This window comes from Neolamprologus multifasciatus, chromosome 7 (genome assembly GCF_963576455.1).
Source record: "Neolamprologus multifasciatus chromosome 7, fNeoMul1.2, whole genome shotgun sequence".
Lineage (NCBI taxonomy): Eukaryota > Metazoa > Chordata > Actinopteri > Cichliformes > Cichlidae > Neolamprologus > Neolamprologus multifasciatus.
Genome location: NC_140445.1, coordinates 40,878,071 through 40,898,559, shown reverse-complemented (window position 1 = coordinate 40,898,559; position 20,489 = coordinate 40,878,071). Strand labels below are relative to the sequence as shown.

At 40.4% G+C, this 20,489-nt stretch overlaps 1 protein-coding gene across 1 annotated transcript in view; it reads left to right on the top strand.

The window, feature by feature from the left end:
- Positions 1-20,489, top strand: part of mapk8ip1a (mitogen-activated protein kinase 8 interacting protein 1a) — a 40,924-nt gene that overhangs the window by 8,419 nt on the left and 12,016 nt on the right. Inside the window, exons 3-11 of the mRNA XM_085167431.1 lie at positions 4,652-5,218; positions 6,671-7,219; positions 8,756-8,986; positions 9,516-9,591; positions 9,685-9,851; positions 9,939-10,042; positions 14,253-14,363; positions 19,052-19,122; positions 19,291-19,389. Coding sequence (XP_085023557.1) covers positions 4,652-5,218; positions 6,671-7,219; positions 8,756-8,986; positions 9,516-9,591; positions 9,685-9,851; positions 9,939-10,042; positions 14,253-14,363; positions 19,052-19,122; positions 19,291-19,389 — 1,975 coding nt within the window. The remainder of the gene's footprint in view (positions 1-4,651; positions 5,219-6,670; positions 7,220-8,755; positions 8,987-9,515; positions 9,592-9,684; positions 9,852-9,938; positions 10,043-14,252; positions 14,364-19,051; positions 19,123-19,290; positions 19,390-20,489) is intronic.

Genomic DNA, 20,489 nt, shown 5'->3' with positions numbered 1-20,489 from the left:
CATTCTCCCTGCAGCACGGACTACACTGCCCATGATGCTACATTCTTTAGGGCTATACCTGTAGCATTCTGCCTATTAGCTTAGCACAACAACAACAAAAAGGCCTCTCTCACCCAGGAAACACGCACAGAGAGAGCGTCACCCTGTAACCATGGCAACCGTAACGCTGCCGCCTGGAACAACAGAACGTAGCTGTCAAACAAAACCCAAACAGTCCTGATCCGTGACAATATGAAACAGGGAAGTACCGCTGTGCAATCCATTTATTTCAACAAAGTAACTGTATTCTAAATACCACCTTTTTAAACGGTAACTGTAACGGAATACAGTTACTCATATTTTGTATTTTAAATACGTAACAGCGGTGCATGTATTCCGTTACTCCCCAACACTGGACGCAGAGCATCACGGATTACATCAGTTTCTGTGTGGAGAGCACAGTACCCTCCAAGAAAATATGAGGGGTTTCCAACAATAAACCATAGGTGACCCCTGAGTAGTGATGTGCGGATCGATACTGAAATATCGATTCCTCCGATACCAGTCATTTATGTTCTAGAATCGATTCTCATATTAAAATATCGATATTTTAGTAATGTAGGGTAAATTTGTAGTTTATCATTTACAGGAACAGAGTGGAAAGAAAATATATCATTTGGATTTTCTACATTGGAAGGAACTACTTCCTCTTCCGCCATTAATGGTCATGTGTGAAATATGGCTGTATAAATGTGTCGCAGCCCCTTGGCGTGCGCACTCACAACTAGTGATGGGATTTCCGGCTCTTTTTAGAGATCCGGCTCTTTCGGCTCGGCTCACTAAAAAGAGCCGGTTCTTTCGGCTCCGAACCGGCTCTTCAGGTTGTTTTGTTGCTTTAATTATTTAATCATTAACAATAATATAAAATTATGCAGAAAAGGAATTACTAATGTTAAAAAAAAAGTGGTTTTATTTATATATGTTTATATATGGCCCCTAGAGACAAAGCACGTACAAACTCTAAAGCATATACAAACTCCAAAAAGCACGTACAAACTCCAAAACACATTTCTAGCGTTTACTGAACTTCCAAAACAGAGCTACCCAGATCACTTAAATTACACAATTGAAAGCATGTGTGTATTGTTTGTGTATTTATAGACAAGCACTCATATTTATTCAAATAATTAAAAAAAAAAAAAAAGTTCATTTACCTGTTACTACCACACACCAAATCCGGTTGTTGATACTTCCTGGCTTGTGTAGCCACTAGGAAACAAAAGCTCAACACTGCGCCCTAGCACCCTGGAGCACTTCTGTTGTCTTTTGTACGTGATTCTGAGTTTGTACGTGCTTCTGAGTTTTTGCGTGTTTTGGAGTTTGTACGTGCTTCTGAGTTTTTACGTGTTTTGGAGTTTGTACATGCTTAGGAGTTTGTACGTGTTTTGGAGTTTGTACATGCTTTGTCTCTAAGGGCCACCATAAATATACTTTATTTATTCACTCCACATAAAATGTAATAAATAAATCATATAATACAAAAAACAACTATTTACATTTAAAATTTTTACATTTTCAGCTTTTTCCTTTTAAACAAATTTAACGTGAAACAACACAAAACACTGCAAACCACAACACAATTAAATATAAATTAAAATATTAAAACAAAAAGAAGATGCACATTCTCTGTCATATGGGCCTGCATGATTTCTGAATCCTTTATCATCTGCAACTGAAAATAGTGGATGATTACTATACCTTTCTAATGTGACGTTGTTGTCCCTGGCTCTCTTTCTCTCTGGCTCTGAGTGCAACTAACGCCCCTCCCCCCTCTGCTCAGCGTAAAGTACAGGCCGCGTGTGCGGAGTTTAGCGGAAAAAAGGGCGAGAGAGAGGGTGAGAGAAAGAAAAAAAAAAACCTCACGGCTCCCAATAAGGAGCCGGCTCGCGTCGTTCACTTCAAAGAGTCGGCTCTAAGAGCCATTTCGTTCGCGAACGACCCATCACTACTCACAACAATGGCTGGGAGTAATGTGCGGACATATTTTACCTCCACAAATAGCCAAGATGCGGTTTGTGATACATGTGGCAAGAAAGTGAGGTGTTGTGGCAACACCATTTACCTCGTCAAACACCTCAGAGTAAATCATATCACAGAATATGACGAGTGTATGTTGAGGCGAACTGAAGACGAGGAGAGGGACAGGTGCTGCTAGGGCGAGACAGACGTCTCTCGAGGAGTCCTTTAGTGCGGCAGGCAGGCAACATGCTGAAATGGCACACAACTTCAGTTTTCTGTATAATAATTCTGCATTATTAAGTGATAAGAACAATTAATCTGACGTCCTGTAATTATTATGAAGCTATAATTTGAGATACAATAAAAGATACAGTAAAAAAAAAAGGTTTTGTACAAAGTATCGGTATCGGATCAGTATCGCCGATACCACCCTGAATTTTACTTGGTATCGGATCGGAAAGCAAATCAGTGGTATCGCACATCACTACCCCTGAGCTACAAGCCTTGCTAAATGAGAAGAAGATGCCTTTTAGCCCAGGGGACAAAGAGAATCTTGAGCGAATCCAAAAGGAACTACAATGCAAATTAGGCAGGAGAAGAACAGCTACAGGAGGAAACTGGAACAGCAACTGGAGCAAAACAACAATAGGAGTTCTGGACAGGGCTGAAGAAAATTTTAGGTCATAGAAATAATGGAGGTACTACACAGGACAATGGCAGTAAGGAGTTAACAGATTATTATTTCAACAGGTTATCAAAGAAGCTTTGAAAGAAAAGTGACTGGCATTCTCAAAAGAGTGACCTTTATCCTAGATGGAGATGTAAAGTTGAGTCTTGTCCTGTCGAGGTAGCGCTTCAACATTGTCATCCCACAGCACGTTTATCAGAGACAGATGCCGATGTTGACATTTTGGACAGAGGAGACAGATCGTTTGAAAGAGGAGTGAAAGAAGCCATCTATGTCCACTGTGAACAGCCATCTTTGAACAGAGGAGGTGGTTTATGAAACCAACTATCAGCCACCTACAATGCAGTTTTGAGATCCCTTCCCAGGCACCTGATCGCCCACTAACATTTTGAGTTAGGTGATCTCAATGGGTGTGGTAAGGTCTCACAATGGTTTCACCTGAAACCTCTGCATATAATGACTGACACCCTTTTTCTCACCTCGGCTCATGCAAAGAGGCACATGATCAACAGTAGGTCAGCGACCCTGTTAAGGGACAGCTCCCACTAGGGTTTTAATACCTGGGCTGAAGAAGCTTCTAGGATGAGAGATGAACCATCTTCAAGAAAATTAAAGAAGTCCAGTTGCTTTTCTTTCCAAGCTCCTTAGATTACCATGACCTGGATGAGTGAGAACCTATAAAGACATATTCAGCAGGTTTGATTCAGACCATAGCCCCCCACCCACATCTGCCACTGTGCCCCCTCTTCACATCACCCACGGCTGCCAGACACTATCCCCAGATTTGATAAACTGTAAATTTAAAGCTTGCATGTAAGTCCTCATGTGTTTAAATCAAATATTGGGTCTGTACATGTGACACTGTTTTTCTTATGGTGAAACATGTTGCTAAACAAACTAAGGCAGACTAACTGTGGTATTTAAAGACTGCAAGAAAATACATTGCAGGTTAGTGCAGGATAAACGGGTTAGTCTGCTGTACTGTGATGGATTTGAAGTAAACAACAGTGTGTGTCTGGTGCACAGTGGCTGTGGTGCTCGTGGTCTGCTAGATCAAGAGTAGCAGAGATGAATATGACTCTTAGCTGATGATGCTTAGATCTAGAAAAAAGACAGCATCAACAGTGTACTGTCAGTGCAGAGGATAGAAATCAGCCAGGACAACTCATGGAACACCTGCTTAGATCTTGTTGAGTTCAGTTGTGTAAATCTACAAAGAGCAGGGAACCTCAGAGTGCCAGTAGCCCAAATCAACTGATCACAGCCTGTACACAAAGAAAATCTACTGGAGCTCTCAATAGAAGTTATTGTGACTTCACTTGTGATTTTTCCCCCACACTGAGTCACTACAACTGATTTTAGGGCTCCCCCACCTGCTAAATCACACTTTAACCCCTGACTGTACACATTTTCATGGATAGAGGCAAAGTCAAGCCAAGTACAATTAGAATTAAAAATTGGACTAAATTATATATTCTTATATACTAATTTTATTTTATTATTACATTATGTAAAAAGCTTTGCACTAAATATAGAAGTCTAAAAGCTTTAAAAAATAGTAAAAGTAAAAAACTGATAGTTAAGGTTAAATTTTATCTAAGGTCAGACTCAAGCTGCAGATCAAGCATACCAGTAAGCAACTAATGGCATAATAAGTCTGTCCATGCACTGTTAAAGTCTCTGTTTTCCTTAGTTCTTTTTTTTCTTGTTTTTTCTTTGGAATCCGCAGCTGTCATCCTTTTGTCTAATGTAACAGTGGAATTATTTGTGTGGCAAGCAATGATGACGTAACACAACAACAACTCCTTCAGTCAGGAAATCATCATGTGTGTTTTTTTCTTCTGCTGTTGCTGTAACAGGATTAACAGCTTACCATAGGCTACTTTGAATATCCCTCTGTATACCGTATATCTGATTGCCTAATACATAATCTGCTGCTTTTGTTGTTTGTGTGTATGTATTAAGGGGATCTCGCTCCACCAGATGTCCAACCAAAAGCTGAGGACAAAGTCCAGCACAGCACTCAGCGCCGGCCAGCACCCAAACCTCCAACAGCCAATGTATCCAACAGCAGAGCCAATGGTCAGGCTGCTGCCACTGGCTCAGACACACGAGCTCGACCACGGGAACAATCAATGCCTGGAGCTATGCATACACAGTCTTCCCGCACACTAAGGAACCAGAGGAGAGCAGGAAGTGGAGGAGGAAGAGGGGGAGGAAAAGGAGCAACAGTGATGAGAGACAGGGGCCTGGGCGACCTCAGAGGAAAAGATGGAGTGATAGATAGAAGGGGAGGACGACCATGTGAAGAGTCAAAAGCAAAAGACAAGAATGGACATCAGAGGCCAAGGGAAGAAAACGGACTGAAAGGCCGAGCAGCTGATGGGAGAGGAAAAGGAGGCGCTAAAGGAGGCAACAGAGGAAGCGCCTTAAAGTCGAATAAAACTCTGCCTAATAAGGAAGTCTATCTGCCTGCTATGGTGGTGCCACGCACACCCATAGTACAGAGAAACCTGGAGACAACACACCAAGGTATTGAACCAAGGTTCACACCATTTGTTTTTAATAACCGTTTCCTGTTTGGCAGTTTTAGCAAACAGAATCATGGTTTCGTCTGTGAAACACATTATGCTCTCTGCAGGCTCCTCTTTTTATTTATCTTTTCATTGATTTTATTTTATTATTGACCTTAATGTCTGCGTGGATATTGGACAGGGGGTGAAGACCAGGTTGGTAAAAGGAGAAGAAGTTGGAGGAACAGAAAAAGAAAAGTGACAGAAAGAAAGAGAGAAACATACCTGAAAATGAGAGTGAGAAAATCTCTTAACGAACGCTCGTACTATCAGGAGGAATGTTATTATTAGCATTGAAAACTAAAGTCAGAGAGACGTCTGTGTTGAGATAGATATCTTTTTTTAATTTCTTTAAGTCATTAAATTTGAAATGAGCTACTTATATTTCTGAAATCAATTAAAAAATATTAAGTAATTAAAAATACATTACTAGAGTCGACTAATGAAGGATTTCTGTGCCTGATATTGCTTTTGAGATAAAGCTATTAAAAAAATCAGAGATCTAGGGTTACGCTTGATTTAAAATCTTGCATATGTTATAGTCATGGTATACCCTTAAACCCTACAAATGAATGCACCTTTTAATAAAGTTAAGTATAGTTGTGATGCAATCTATAGTACAGCATAGGCTCTACTGAGGTCCAGCGCAGTACTATAAATGTAGCTTCCTAGAAATTTCTCCTCTTTTTTTTTTCCCTCTCTTTTTTTGTTTCTTATGTAGCCCCCAATGGTCACCCCTATGAAAAAATTCTGAAATAACTCACCCTGCATAAGAAACTACTTTAGAGAAAGAAAATATTTGCAGGTTTAATAACTGTTGCAGTGAACAGGAAGCCTATAGTTGTGTTGTGCGAGGCGGCACCAGAATGCTAATATCAACCCGCTAACCTACATTTTGAAAGCTTCCTAGAAATTTCTAAAGGCAAATAGTCCACACAATTTTATTTATATTGGTTGGTTCACCTGTATTAATTAGACTGAACCCCCACGTTACTAATTAGAATTGTTTTAGTATTAGCAGTTGCCAGCTTTCACCATTCATATCTCACTGAGCTCAGGCAAATGTTCCATTTATAGGTACAGGTAGAGATATAAATGGGCTATCTATAAATAATTCCCCGTGTTTGTGCAGTGCACTACAATATTTGATGTTTGAAAAATATTCCCCTGGGATTTGATAAATACCCAAGTATACTGTGGGACTATTGTAAATTCTATTGCCTAAACCAGCAAACGTATTCTGGAACCTTTGTTAACCAATTGTTAGAATTCCCTTGATATCAGCTCTAAAGAATATTGCAAAATAAAACTATCTTAGAGTATAACCATACGTGTGCAGTTCATCTGTGTTACCTAAAAGTTTACAAACTGGAAACATTTGACAATGATGCTCCGTGTTTTGTATTCTTAGACCAGAACCATGACAGGACCCAGGACAACCCCTCTGTCCTCTCCCGGTCCAGCAGTGAGGGAGGGTCCAACAAGATGTCCCTTAGCTCAGACACAGAAGGACCCCCATCAGGACCTCTGCATCCCTCTCTGACCTACCGAACTAACCCTGACATCAGTGAAGAAGATGGGGAGGGAGTTCCAACTCCATGCCTAAACTTACAGAATGATCTAACGTGCTCTCCCACAGGTAACAGCAAAACGAACTGTACCACTGAAACAGGGGTAGACCCCAAGAAAGAAAAGGGTGACAATATCATGGCCTCTGTGGCTAATCAGACTGTACCAATCCGTGAAACTTCAACAGGGTTAAATTATGACTCTGTTAAATATACTCTGGTGGTGGATGAACATGCTCAACTGGAGCTGGTGAACCTCAAGTACTGCTTGAATGGTTACAACGAGCACAATAATGACAGTGATGCAGAAACGGTCTATCAGTCAGCCAATGAGGATGAAGACCCACAGTATGTGGAGGAGAAGAAGAAAAATGAGGAAGCAAAAAAGAAAGGTAAATACTTCTGCTAATTTTTAACATGCCCCTTGCACATTTCTGTTTTTAGAAAAGAAATAAGCATATTTTATGGCTACAAAGTGTAGTAAGGTATATCTAAGACCTACAATCTCACATAACTATATATATATATATATATATGTATGTATATATATATATATATATATATATATATATATATATATATATATATATATGAGTAATAGCAACTCCCATTTCTTCCGGGATTAAAACACTTTTTCCCTTTTAAAAAAATATAATTTTTATAAAATTTAACTCACTCACACACACACACACACACACACACACACACTGTCAAAGCCAGATGGATAATATGCAAAAGAGCACCCAAAAGCAGACTCAGTCAACTGTTTCTTTCTTATTAACAAAACTTTATTGAACACATGAATCATTATGGTCAAGACAAGGCACAGTGAGACCTTAACCTTAACTCTGTAATAGAGTGAGAGATTAGTTATTTATTGATATTTATAGAGATTAGTTACTGACGGAGGAGGTGAGTATATTTCCAGAGGGGAGGGAGGAAAACAGGAAGACCAATTTGCCACCATAAGGTAGCTGGTGATCTGGCAGAAAGTAAAGGTCTGAGCTTAAATACTGCCGCTGCTGCTGCTGACCTGGTTGCAGCGGATGGTGGTCTTGGGGCAGTCTCGAGTTGCTGGTTGAGTCTGGTTGAGTCTCTCTCTATCAATTTGTCTGAGGATGAAAACCAGAACTTAAACATTGCTCGTACCTCAGGGGTACAATAAGTCTCCCAGACTTGGGAGATGAACTGATGCCCCTTGTCAGCCACGACTTGTACTGTGATCCCGGGTAACGTGAAAACATGGGAAACACAGTTTGGCCATCTCAGGTGGACAGTTCAGAGGGCAAGGTATCTGTCAGTGATTGAAAGGATGACTGTCTTACTGTTTGAGGCAGGTAAACTGATGAGTTTAATGTGTGATGATGGCACAGTCATAGGGTCTGTGCGGGGGCAGACATAGAGCCTTGTCTTTGCTAAACATTTCTTGTAGGTCACGGTATTCCTCCAGCACATCTGATAGATTAAGAGGTGTGTGTACTGAATCTGGGCTGGTGGGACCACAGGGTTTTGGAAAGTCTAGAACACTATTTCTGAAGACTACTTAAGAAATTTTGCTTAAGAGCGTTAAGATTGTGTTGATGAATAAAGATGGTCATCTCAAAAAGCTTGTTATAATTGTACAAACTCTCTTTTACCTTTTGCACACATTTCAGTAAATCACTGCACCTATGTCCGATTCTAATAGCAAAGACTTTTGAACAGATAAGTATTTTCTGAATATCAGCAAACATTGAAAGCATGCCATGCTCTTATTGAATTACAGAAACAGGTAGATAACTTAGTACAAAACCTTGTGTAACACCACTGACCAGATTAAATTATGACAATTTAAAAAGAGAGAATACTGGCGAAGTTGAAATCAAACCTACACCACCTGCTCGTTCCTCTCTGCTCTCAGTATAACCTGTCTTTTCTACTGCTCCAAGAGAGGAGGGAAGTGGCGGAAAAAAGAAGAAATGAGGAAGACGTGAAGAAGAGGAGGGAGGAGGAGGTGAAGAGGAGCAGGGAAGTCATGCCAAGATCCTGCAAGCTGTCCAAGGTAACATCATCCACAACGTCAGAGGAAGAAGAGTCAAATGGTGGAAGAGCTTGTGCTCCCATAAGCAGAAAGTTCCTCAACCTGTTTGCCAAGAACGACAGCCAGAACAGTGCCACAGGTGTGTATTTCCAAACATTCATAACTAATGTGGTAGAATTAACTGATCTTTGGCTAGGAAAATTGGAAATAATTGGTACCCCACCAACCCACCCACCACCACCCTACACACACTTTTTTTTTTTCATACACATCAATACATGCCATTGCCAAAAGATTTGCTGTTTCCCAGAATAGTAAGAAGGAGATTCCAGAAGACAAGTAGTTACTTTAGGGGAAGGTCTTTAACCCATCAGCAAGACTGGATCAGCAAGAGCAATGATATGCTGCAGTATTGACAAGTATTTTGGTTTAATTTAAGCCTTCCAGTACTACATTATTAGAAAACGATGCAGGGTAGCCATAATTTCACATTAAAAAAATGAAGCTTTCCTAAATAAATGTCAGTGGATGCTTTTTTTTTTTGTTTGTTTTATTTTGATTCATTGCTTTTCTTTTCTTTCCTTGTTTCCCATTAGATGTTGAGGATGGCAAATATACAAACTTTAAGTAGCTGATTGTGAGTATAATGCCAGTGATGTGTTGTTCAGGTGCTGGCTCGTTTGGTGTGTTCTCCTGTGTTCTGGATGGAGTGGAGAGGCAACAGAGTCACAGAGCTGTCTACAGGTCAGCACACATGAACTTACACAAATTAACTGTGCAATGTGCAAAGAGTCACATGAATCTGAAATCCTGTACTTTTTCTTTCTATGGTTTTAGGTTTGTTCCTCGTCATGCAGATGAGCTGGACCTTGAAGCGGATGACCCTATCTTAATGTTGAACCAGTCTAAGGACCTGTGGTGTCAGGGTTACAACATGAGGACTGGGGCTATAGGCATTTTTCCCGCCTTCTATGCTGTCAGGGTGCCCAAAGAAATTGAGCAAGGTGCATTGCAGCACACTGGATTATGTAAAGAGAATTTCATCAGCTGCAACTATGATTAAAAGCATGTTTTCTTCTTTCTTCTTGCAGTTCAAAAAGATGGTTGGATTGAGAAGTTCCTGGTGCAATATCTGGGTTCCGTTCCGGTTCCCATCTACACAGGCAAAGATGTGCTGTGTGCTGCAATGCAGAAGGTACAAAAATAAACTGTTTAATTAAAGCTCACAGCTGAAGTATGGACTAAACAAATTCATTAACATAAATTATCAAAATCCCCCAAGAATCAGATAAAATATTTTTTATAATAAAAAACGAATGAGATAAAGGCAGCTCTTCACACTGATATAGAAAAGGAAAGTTTTAAGCCTAATCTTAAAAGTAGAGATAGTGTCTGTCTCCCAAATCCAAACTGGGAGCTGTTTCGCCAAAGGAGGGGACTGAAAACTGAAGGCTTTGCCTCCAATTCTACTTTTAAATACCCAAGAAACCACAAGTAGGGCTGCAGTCTGAGAGCAAAGTGGGTGATGCAGTACTATGAGGTCTTTCCGATAAGATAGGGCCTGATTATTTAAGACCTTGTATGTGATGAGAAAGATTTTAAATTCAATTATGGATTTAACAGGGAGCCAATGAAGGGAAGCCATTATAGGAGATATGTGCTCTCTTTCTAGTCCCTGTCAGTACTCTTGCTGGAGCATTTTGGATTAACTGAAGGCTTTTCAGGGAGTTTTTAGGACATCCTGATAATAATGAATTACAGTAGTTCAGTCTAGAAGTAATAAATGCATGAACCAGTTTTTCAGCGTCACTCTGAGACAGGATGTTTCAAATTTTAAATATATTGCACAAATGGAAGAAAGCAGTCTTACATATTTGTTTAATATGTGCATTGAAGCACATATCCTGGTCAAAAATGACTCCAAGGTTCCTCACAGTTTTACTGCAGGCCAAGGTAATGCCATCCAGAGTAAGAATCTGGTTAGATACCATATTTCTAAGATTTTTAGAGCTGAGTACAATAATAACTTCAGTTTTATCTGAATTTAGAACCAATGTCAAATTATGACTTTTTAAGTAACAGTTTAACGACTGCCAGCTTGAAGGCCTGTGCTACATAGACGATTAATAGAGATGGGTTAATCATTGTGACAAAGTGGGTGAGAAGACCATTTGTCCATATTCTTAGTTAACATTCTTGTTTAGATTTAACCATATTTCACATGTAATCTGCAATAGGCAAACATCTACTATCCCGGGTTTGTTTATGTTTTGCACTTTTACAGATTATATAATATAACATCTTGGTTTAAATCAATCCCTACAAGTTTGTTAAGTTAACATGTTATTTATTTCAACTGTTAATTTGTATTGTTTAGAACTTACCTTACCTACCTGTCTTCCAGAAACAAAAGGAGGAAATGTAGTTTTACTTCCTGCTTTATAGCTTCTGGGTTCATCTGAGGTCACAGGAAGAGACCAAGTGCAGAAGGGGAAGAACTCTTATAATTTAATAAAGTTGATTTTAGAGGGTTTATGAAGAAGTAGATTTATTGTTATAATATGTATTGATTACACCAGAGTTCATGTTGCCAGTAAAGAGGAGTAGTAGAGACTTGAATATAATCATGTTCATCGTATCTACCTACTGATTGGAATAGTCCAGAGGAGAAATTGTTTGATTAAGTGGACTATTTAAGCAGAAGAACTCAGGTGTTTCAAGAAAGGTTCGGGTCAGTGTAGCTGTGTGCAGTTTGACCTTAATTTCTGTTGATTTAAGTTTAGTTATGTTTATTTGAACTGCGTTAATTATAGAGTTGAGTTTCTTATTTGTTTCTTTGTAAATATTGTTTCGGTCACAAAATGGTAGTGATGGGCAGATGAAGCTTCATGAAGCACTGAAGCTTTTCATCCAATTGGTTCACCCCAGTGCAAAGCTTCTTGAAGCTTCATTTGTAGGACACCTACTGGACGTAAAAATATTAGTTGGCATGAATTTGAAGAGTGTGGCCTTTTGCACACAGCCTGTAAATGTCAACAACAAAAGGAGTGTGTAAAACATGTATATTGTAGTGATGGCAGTATACTGTGTATATTTATACTGGCAGTATGGAAAATGATCATTTGGAAATGCTTAAAATGGAAATGATCATTTACTGTGAGGTGAGGTGTGGTTGGGGTGTGGACAGTGGTTGTGCTTTTGTAATGTTGAGGTATGGACAGCTACACACTGAGGCTTTGAGCCTCAGTCCTGCCCACATTTTATTCTGTAAAAACTAAATTTCCACTGCTTTTATGACCTCTGGGGAGTGGGGAGAACATAGCTAGGATTTAATAATTTAACAAATCTTTTAAATCCTTTGTCCTCCACAATGCTAAATGGCTGGGAGTCCTCAATCACCATGCTAACCAGGTCTTCATCTATTTGAGATTGTTCTCCTGAGGAAAGACAACAAAAACAAAGCACAAATATAAATATCACATACGTCACTTATTGCATTGTATAATATTGTTATATCATTTAGTAACATTACTGCATGCTATATTATCATGGCATTTGATGGTTCACCTGGTCTTGCTTCACAATCGGTGTTCCCCCTATTCTCATGCAAAGCTCTGTAGTGCCTAAGCATGGATGAGGTGTTGTTGTTATATCCCAGCTCCCTGGCACATAGCAAACACTTCACCTTGTACAAAAGTACAGACAGCTTAACATAAATTGTATTGCACCATCAGTATTATGAAAATACATCTTCTGTAGAAATTTACATACCTTGTTGGGAGGAATAAAATCAAAATGTTCCCACACAGGGGAGGACATCCTCCTCTTCTTAGCTGGCTCCATTCTCTCCTGACTTTCTCTCCTCACTCTCATAAACCTCCAAACTGTCTCCAAACTCTCTCCAAACTGTCTCCAAACTCTCTCCAAACTGTCTCCAAACTCTCACTAACCGCAACTCTTCATCAAACACCTACATTTTGAATGAAGTCTGAGGGGTTTATATCGCTGTCATATCTCGCGGCAAAGTTCGAACCACTTCATGAACCAGTCACGTGGTACAGCCGGGCAGCGAGGCTTCGGACGTCATCATTTTCAGCTCCTCCCATAAATGAGGCAAGCCTCGATACGCGCTTCGCGGAAACGTTCCCTCAATTACTCGACACAAGCTTCGAAGCCTCGATACAGAACGTCACATCACTACAAAATGGTGAATAAATCACTTGCTACACTGGACAGCATCAGTCTCCTGCACTTCTTTGACCGCATAAGTCGAGTCCTACCACAATCATATTTAAGATTGAAGTATTAATTAATGGCAGAACTTGCGCATTTGAAAGTAATACAAGAGAGTCAAATACTTCTGATTTGAGGCTTTTTTTTTTAAAGGAGTTACAGTGGTATTGTTGTAACAAAAGAGTTTTCAGGAAACACTGTTAAATGTAAATGTTAAATGATTTATTTCAACTAACATCCTGCTCTAACCAGGTTTCTGTAAGTCAGAGTAAATCAGTGTGTTGATCAGTTATTAATTCACGAAGTAACAGGGACATGTTAAAGAGACCTAGTGTTTAATAATCCATTTTTGACTGCTTTACTATATACAGTACTGTGCAAAAGTTTTCGGAAGGTGTGAAAAAATGCTGTAAACAAAAAATGCTTTCAGAAATATAAATGATTGTTTACTGGCCCCAGATGTATTCTGCAGCAGGACAATGACCCCAAACATACAGCCAAAGTCATTAAGAACTAGCTTCAGCGTAACAAAAAACAAGAAGTACTGGAAGTGATGGTATGGCCCCCACGGAGCCCTGATCTCAACATCATCGAGTGTGTCTGGGATTACATGAAGAGACAGGAAGATGTGAGGATGCCTACATCCACAGAAGATCTGTGGTTAGTTCCCTGAGATGTTTGGGACAACCTACCAGCCTAGTTCCTTCAAAAACTGATGCTATTTTAAAGGCAAAGGGTGGTCACACCAAATATTGATTTGATTAAGATTTCTCTTTTGTTCATTCGCTGCATTTTGTTGATTGATGAAAATAAATGTTTAACACTTCCATTTTTGAAAGCATTCTTTGTTTACAGCATTTTTTCTCACCTGCCTAAAACCTTTGCACAGTACTGTATACTGTTTGATACTTTTTATTTGTTTATCACAGTTTCTCTTTCTTTTTTTTTTTGTACATAAAATAACAGTTAAATTGAATGGGGTTGCATATAATTCTATTGTGCTTTTGGCATAATGACAATAAAGATTTTGATTCTGAAAAAAGCTTTTGAAGAGATGGTTAAAGAACATTTTCCGATGCCACTTTCATACTTGATTCATGCAGGATTAGTCCTGTTAGAGTCAAAGGAAATCTCGCCTGGCATGATTACTGACTGTGTGTTTGTGTTAACAGGTAGCATACAACAGGCGGTCAGCGGGTCAGCCTCCATCAGCCTGTGCACTGGAAGTCAGTGTGAAAGGGGTGAAGATGAGTGTCCAGGATCAGTGTCACTCTGCTCACAGGGTACAGCACTATTCTCTCTCTTCACACTTTTCTTTACTCACAGAATAAAAATGGAGCACTCTGATTTATAGAAGGAATTTTTAAAATGTATGCATTTTACAATAAAGTAGTATTTGTTTAAACAGAGTACATTTGAATATTAGACTACTGTTAAAATGGTGCTAAAACCATTAAAACAAATAGTGTTTAATATGTACAATAAACAGGCAATAGGCAGCACGGTGGCACGGTGGTTAGCACTGTTGCCGCACAGCAAGAAGGTCCTGAGTTCAATTCCAACATCAGGCCGGGGTCTTTCTGTGTGGAGTTTGCATGTTCTCCCAGTGTTTGTGTGGGTTCCCTCCGGGTACTCCGGCTTCCTCCCACCGTCCAAAGACATGCAGCTTGTGGGGATAGGTGTGAATGTGCGAATGAAAGTGAGTGTGAATGGTTGTCTGTCCCTGTGTGTTGGCCCTGCGACAGACTGGCGACCTGTCCAGGGTGTACCCCGCCTCTCGCCCTATGACAGCTGGGATAGGCTCCAGCGCCCCCCGCGACCCTGAAAAGGATAAGCGGAAGCGAATGGATGGATGGATGTACAATAAACAATTTTCACCCCAACCGGTCGCAGCAGATGGCCGCCCCTCCCTGAGCCTGGTTCTGCCGGAGGTTTCTTCCTGTTAAAAGGGAGTTTTTCCTTCCCACTGTTGCCAAAGTGCTTGCTCATAGGGGGTCATATGATTGTTGGGTTTTTCTCTGTATCTATGAAGCGCCTTGAGGCGACTTTTGTTGTGATTTGGCGCTATATAAATAAAATTGAATTGAATTGAAATTGAATTAAACAATAATAATAAACCAATGTTAAATCTCGCGACACCGCACGTGATTTAATCTCGCCTGCTTTGGATCGTGGTTTAAGGAAGGCATCCATCTCAGTCAAGTCGAGCAGTCCCACATGCACTTGAACACCCTTGAACGGCTAAAGAATTGGTCCAGCGTTTCATGATGAGAAGGAAATCCGCATTGTTTCTCCAGAATCCAAGGTTTAACTAACAGACCTCTCATTCAATAAATTTCAGGGGTTTTTTTTATTAGCAAATCACAACAGTATTCATTAAAAGTTCCTTTATATACAATAATAAAGAGAAAACCCCAACAATCAGACAGCCCCTTATAAACAAGCACTTGGCAACAGTGGGAAGAAACCTCCAGCAGATCCAGGCTCAGGGAAGGGAGCCATCTGCCATGACCTGTTGTGGTCGAGGGGAGGAAGACAGGAAAGCATAGACCTTCCTAAAGAGGCTGAGTGGTGTAATCCTCCTATAGTTGGAATAGACGCGTCAGTCCCCCTTCTTGATGATGGGAATTATGAACCCAGTCTTCCAATCCAGAGGCACAACCCCACATCTTGAATGAACATTGCAGAGGCTGTCAAGCAAAACATCTCTACAGCATCCAGGGTTTTTGGGAACTCAGGGTGAATCTCATCCACCCCTCTGGCCTCTGCCAGACTCCTCTACGTGCCTTTCGTAAAAGAAGCAGCGTCTGGGAACAAGGATTAAGAAGATCCTCAAAGTATTTCTTCTTATACATTTTCTATTCAGCAGCTTTAATTTAGCATTTTCTATTCACGTTTCCCATTTTGCTTTATATGTATTTCCATTTTCCATCCTAATATTTGGTCTCTACGGAGCCCCTCTGATGACATGATTCAAAAAATAAATAAATTGTGGCCACGTGGCACGAGATGGGTATAACGTGTGCACGAAATGCTAATTTGTGGGCACGAAACACTTGACCGATAACCGTGATCCTTCCCAGACCCTTGCAGTTGGTTGGCAATAAAATCTATCCCGGCGTCCAAGTCGTACTTACGTCTGTAAAGCAACTGGGCTCTCAATAATAATCGCTATATAACTTTTGCACTGTCCACTTCCTGCTGTGACAAAACAAATTTCCCACGTGTGGGACTAATAAAGGTTATCTTATCTTATCTTATCTTATCTTATCTTAATATCCTGTTTAAATGTCTCTCCGTAATAATGGTTCTTGCATTGCAGGCTTTTCAAAATGCATTTGTAGCTCATTCCCAGCCTAAAATAAAACTCAATCATACTGTCTCTGTCCATGGTGTATAGGTTTAGCCTACTCTTATGCTTATGTCTCTACGCAGCTGTCCAGGAATTGTATCAATATGGTGTGCGCACGTTATCTATTTCGTTGCCATAAATGCGTAATTTGTTGCCATGCTATACCCAATTCATGCCCACAAATTAGCATTTCGTGCACACGTTATACCTATTTTGTGCCCTCGAAATAGTATTTTGTGGCCACAAATAAGTATTTCGTGGGCACGTTAAACTATTTCGAGGACACAAAGTATTATTTTGTGGCCACAATTTATTTATTTTGTGGACCATGTCATCAGAGGCGCTCCGTAGGTCTCATATCTCTACTTGGATAAATAATTAAAACAAGGATGGATTTTCCTCCTGGTATTTTTTGTTCACCATTTCACATATGTCATTTTAATTTTTAAAATTCCCATCTTCATTTATTTATTTATTTATTATTAATTTTTATTGACAAAAAAATTTCTGTTGTTTTAGTCTTCAGAAAAAAATCCGTTTTCATCCACATTTATATGCTGTTTCTGTTTTCTGTGTGTGGTTTGTGGCTTAGCATAGGAGGGGTCGAGCAGTGAGTTCAGGGTGTGGTGTGTCAGAGGTTGACCCACACAGCTGTTCTCCATTACAGGGTCATGCCTTCCCTATTTCAGGAGGATGCTGGGATCTAACGAGAGAGCAGTGTGGAGTGCTAAGCAGGAGATGGAAGTGTGTCAAAAACTCTTTTTAATAAATCACTTGTCAACGTGCAACACCGTGTGCGTGAGTCCTTATTCCTGTCACAGTGTTGCCGAAAGTGTCTCTGAGCGTGGAGCAGCTTTGTGGATGTCTGCCATTTGCCAGGCGACAGTGGAACATTTGAGTCTTGAGTCAGAGGACTATTGCAGGTGTTTCCAGGAGGAATAAATGGGTCTGGAGGGCCAGCCTTTCGCCTATGCTAGGGGGCTCTGTGACGTGGTGGCGGTGGCTGCAACCAACCCCTGCTGAAAGGGACGCTTGCATTGTGGAGCTGGTGGTGACAAAGCAGTTCATAGTTGGGCTCACCGCAGAGACCTCAAGGTGGGTCCGTCGCCAACGGCCAGCCAGCTTGGACGCTGCCATGACCCTGGCTGAGTGCAGTGGCTCTATTACATGAAGGATGGTAACGCCCAGATCACCTGATGGTATCTGGCTCTCTTGCTTTTTAAGTTCAAGCTAGTCTAAGGTGGTCCATCACTGGGTCATGCTTTTCCTATTTCAGGAAAAGGCCGTTAAAAAGCTGCGCGAACAAAGTGTGTCAAAAACCCTTATCAATAAAACACCTCTCAACGTGCAACACCTGGGTGGGTCCTTATTGTGGTCACACTGTGATACTATGTCAATTGAATACATTGAGATGGGTTAAATTTCTAAATACAACAAACCCAATACTAAATATTGCATTTTCTTGTGTACTTACAGCCTAGCATAATCTAACATATTCACATGGTTCACGATTTAAAGCTTGTCATCTTCTAATCAGAGGCCTCCAGCCCATTTGTCAAAGTGTCATTAGGCAAGCTACAAATCCTCCAATTGCTCAGAATGAAGGCACAGATAGAAGCAACGTATTAATGGCTGAATGTGGTTGCATTATTAGTTAGAAAAGTCCTGCATAAGTTCAAATTTAAGAAGTTATATTCACTATCCATCCATCCATCTTCTTCCACTTTATCCGGGGCCGGGTCACGGGGGCAGCAGCCTAAGCAGAGAAGCCCAGACCTCCCTCAGGCGTTCCCAGGCCAGCCAAGAGATATAATCTCTCCCGGGGCCTCCTCCCGGTGGGACATGCCAGGAACATCTCGCCCAGGAGGCAGCCTTGTCAGATGCCCGAACCACCTCAACTGGCTCGTTTCGATGTGGAGGAGCAGCGGCTCTACTCTGAGCCCCTCCCAGATGGCTGAACTTCTCACCCTATCCCTAAGGGAGAGACCAGCCACCCTTTGGAGGAAGCTCATTTTCGCCGCTTGTGTCCGCAATCTCGTTCTTTCGGTCACCACCCACAGCTCGTGACCATAGGTGAGGGTAGGGACGTAGATCGACCGGTAAATTGAGAGCTTCGCTTTTACGCTCTGCTCTCTCTTCAGCACGACGGACCGGTGTAGCATCAATCCGTCTGTCGATCTCCCGCTCCCTTCTCGCTTCACTCGCGAACAAGACTCCGAGATACTTGAACTCCTCCACTTGGGGCAGGAACTTGTCCCCGACCCGGAGTGGGCACTCCACCCTTTTCCGGCTGAGAACTTTTCAACTGTCAGTGGCATCATAGCCCCTCTAGCCTAGGTAGAAGATAATCAACTCTTAATGATGTACTCATAAAGTTATCTTAAATACAATTGTTGACTGCTACCCGGTGACTTTGCTATGGGACTTTAGTTCCAATAGGTCTATTGGTAGTTGATTTCTCCAGTTGTAAGTTACCATTTAACAACATTTTCTAATGTTATTCACTGTAATGAATTAATTTAAATTCTAGCTTAACAAAAGTTTCTAACTATGATGTTAATTTAGAGTAATGTTCCAGAATTACATGTTTACATGGCTCTTTGTCTTTGTTGTCATCAGGGGGACCAGTGCTTCCATTTCTTCCAGTTGAAAAATATTTCATTCTGTGGTTGTCATCCAAAATACAGCAGGTGAGTCAAATGCTTTAGATGGCTTGTATTACAATTCCCTCACCTCGTGAGAGATTAGTTCACTTTTATGAACATGAGTCTTTTCTGTGTGCTGCTTGCTCTGTTGTTTTTCGTCCTGCAACAGGCTTAATTAAACCTTGGGAAATAATTGTTTTATTTGCACTGCAGGTACTTTGGCTTCATCACCAAGCACCCTGACCAGCAGCGCTTTGCTTGTCATGTCCTGATGTCACAAACAACTTTACATCCTTTAGCAGAATCTGTCGGGTAAGTCCTACTCTACTGTGTTCTGCTCTGCATTTAATTCAATCATATTTAAGATTCAATGCATATGACTGTCCTATCTATGGATATGCTGCAGAGGGATTATTACTTCTGTAGACACTAGTTTATAGTGTGTTACGATTTCTATCAGGGTTTCAAACTCTGACAGATGAAAGCTCTGAGAAAGTAGTGTCTTTTTAATTGTTTTATGGGGGGAAAAACACATCACCGAGGTTAAGTACAATTCACAATGGTCACTATGGTGTCCAGTAAGTAACAGGACAAGGCTGATGTTGGGAGGCTTTTATTAGCTACAGTTTTGTTTTCATCCTTAACAAAACAACATGGAGATATAACCTGTTTCCAAAAAAAAATGTTAGGCTGTGTAAAAGATAAATAAGAAAAAATATAATTACATTTTTTATTAAAAGAACAGTGGAATATTTTCCAATGTTACATTACAACCTTATCAACAACAAAAGTACTGGAAGCCCAGGAGGCCAGTTGTAGTTTTAAAAGCTAAATGTTTTCATGCTAGATATGAGATTTTAAATACCCAATTAATACCTATACAGCATTTATACAGCAGCATTTCTGGATTCCTTTTATGTCTCATTATTTCTTTACCATGTAGAGTTTTAACTTGCATTAGTGGCTGATGGGAATGGTCTTCACTGGCACCAATTTTCATGAATTGGCCTGTGAAATGATTTCTACAACAGAACTGTGTCAAATGCAGAAACCTGTGGGCCTTGGTTAGGTTCAGGAAATAAAAACATTAGACAATAAAAACTATTTTGTTAGGTTTATAAAAGGATCGTGTTTTGGGTTCAAATATAACAGCTGCCATGTCATTCAAAGAGCTTTTTTGACGAGTTCCCTTTGAGGATTCTCAGCAGCACATTCACACACATAAACACTCTTCTGTTGAAATATATTAGGTTTAAAGATGATTTTAAAACAATTTTTGTTTACGTACACAAAATAAGTACAATAGGGTCTTTCACATTTTGCCATAACACTGGCTGGACCATTAAAACAAGTCAGTCTGGCTTGTAGCTTGTAAATCAACCATTTCCAGTGACCTGGTCTGCTTGGTTATG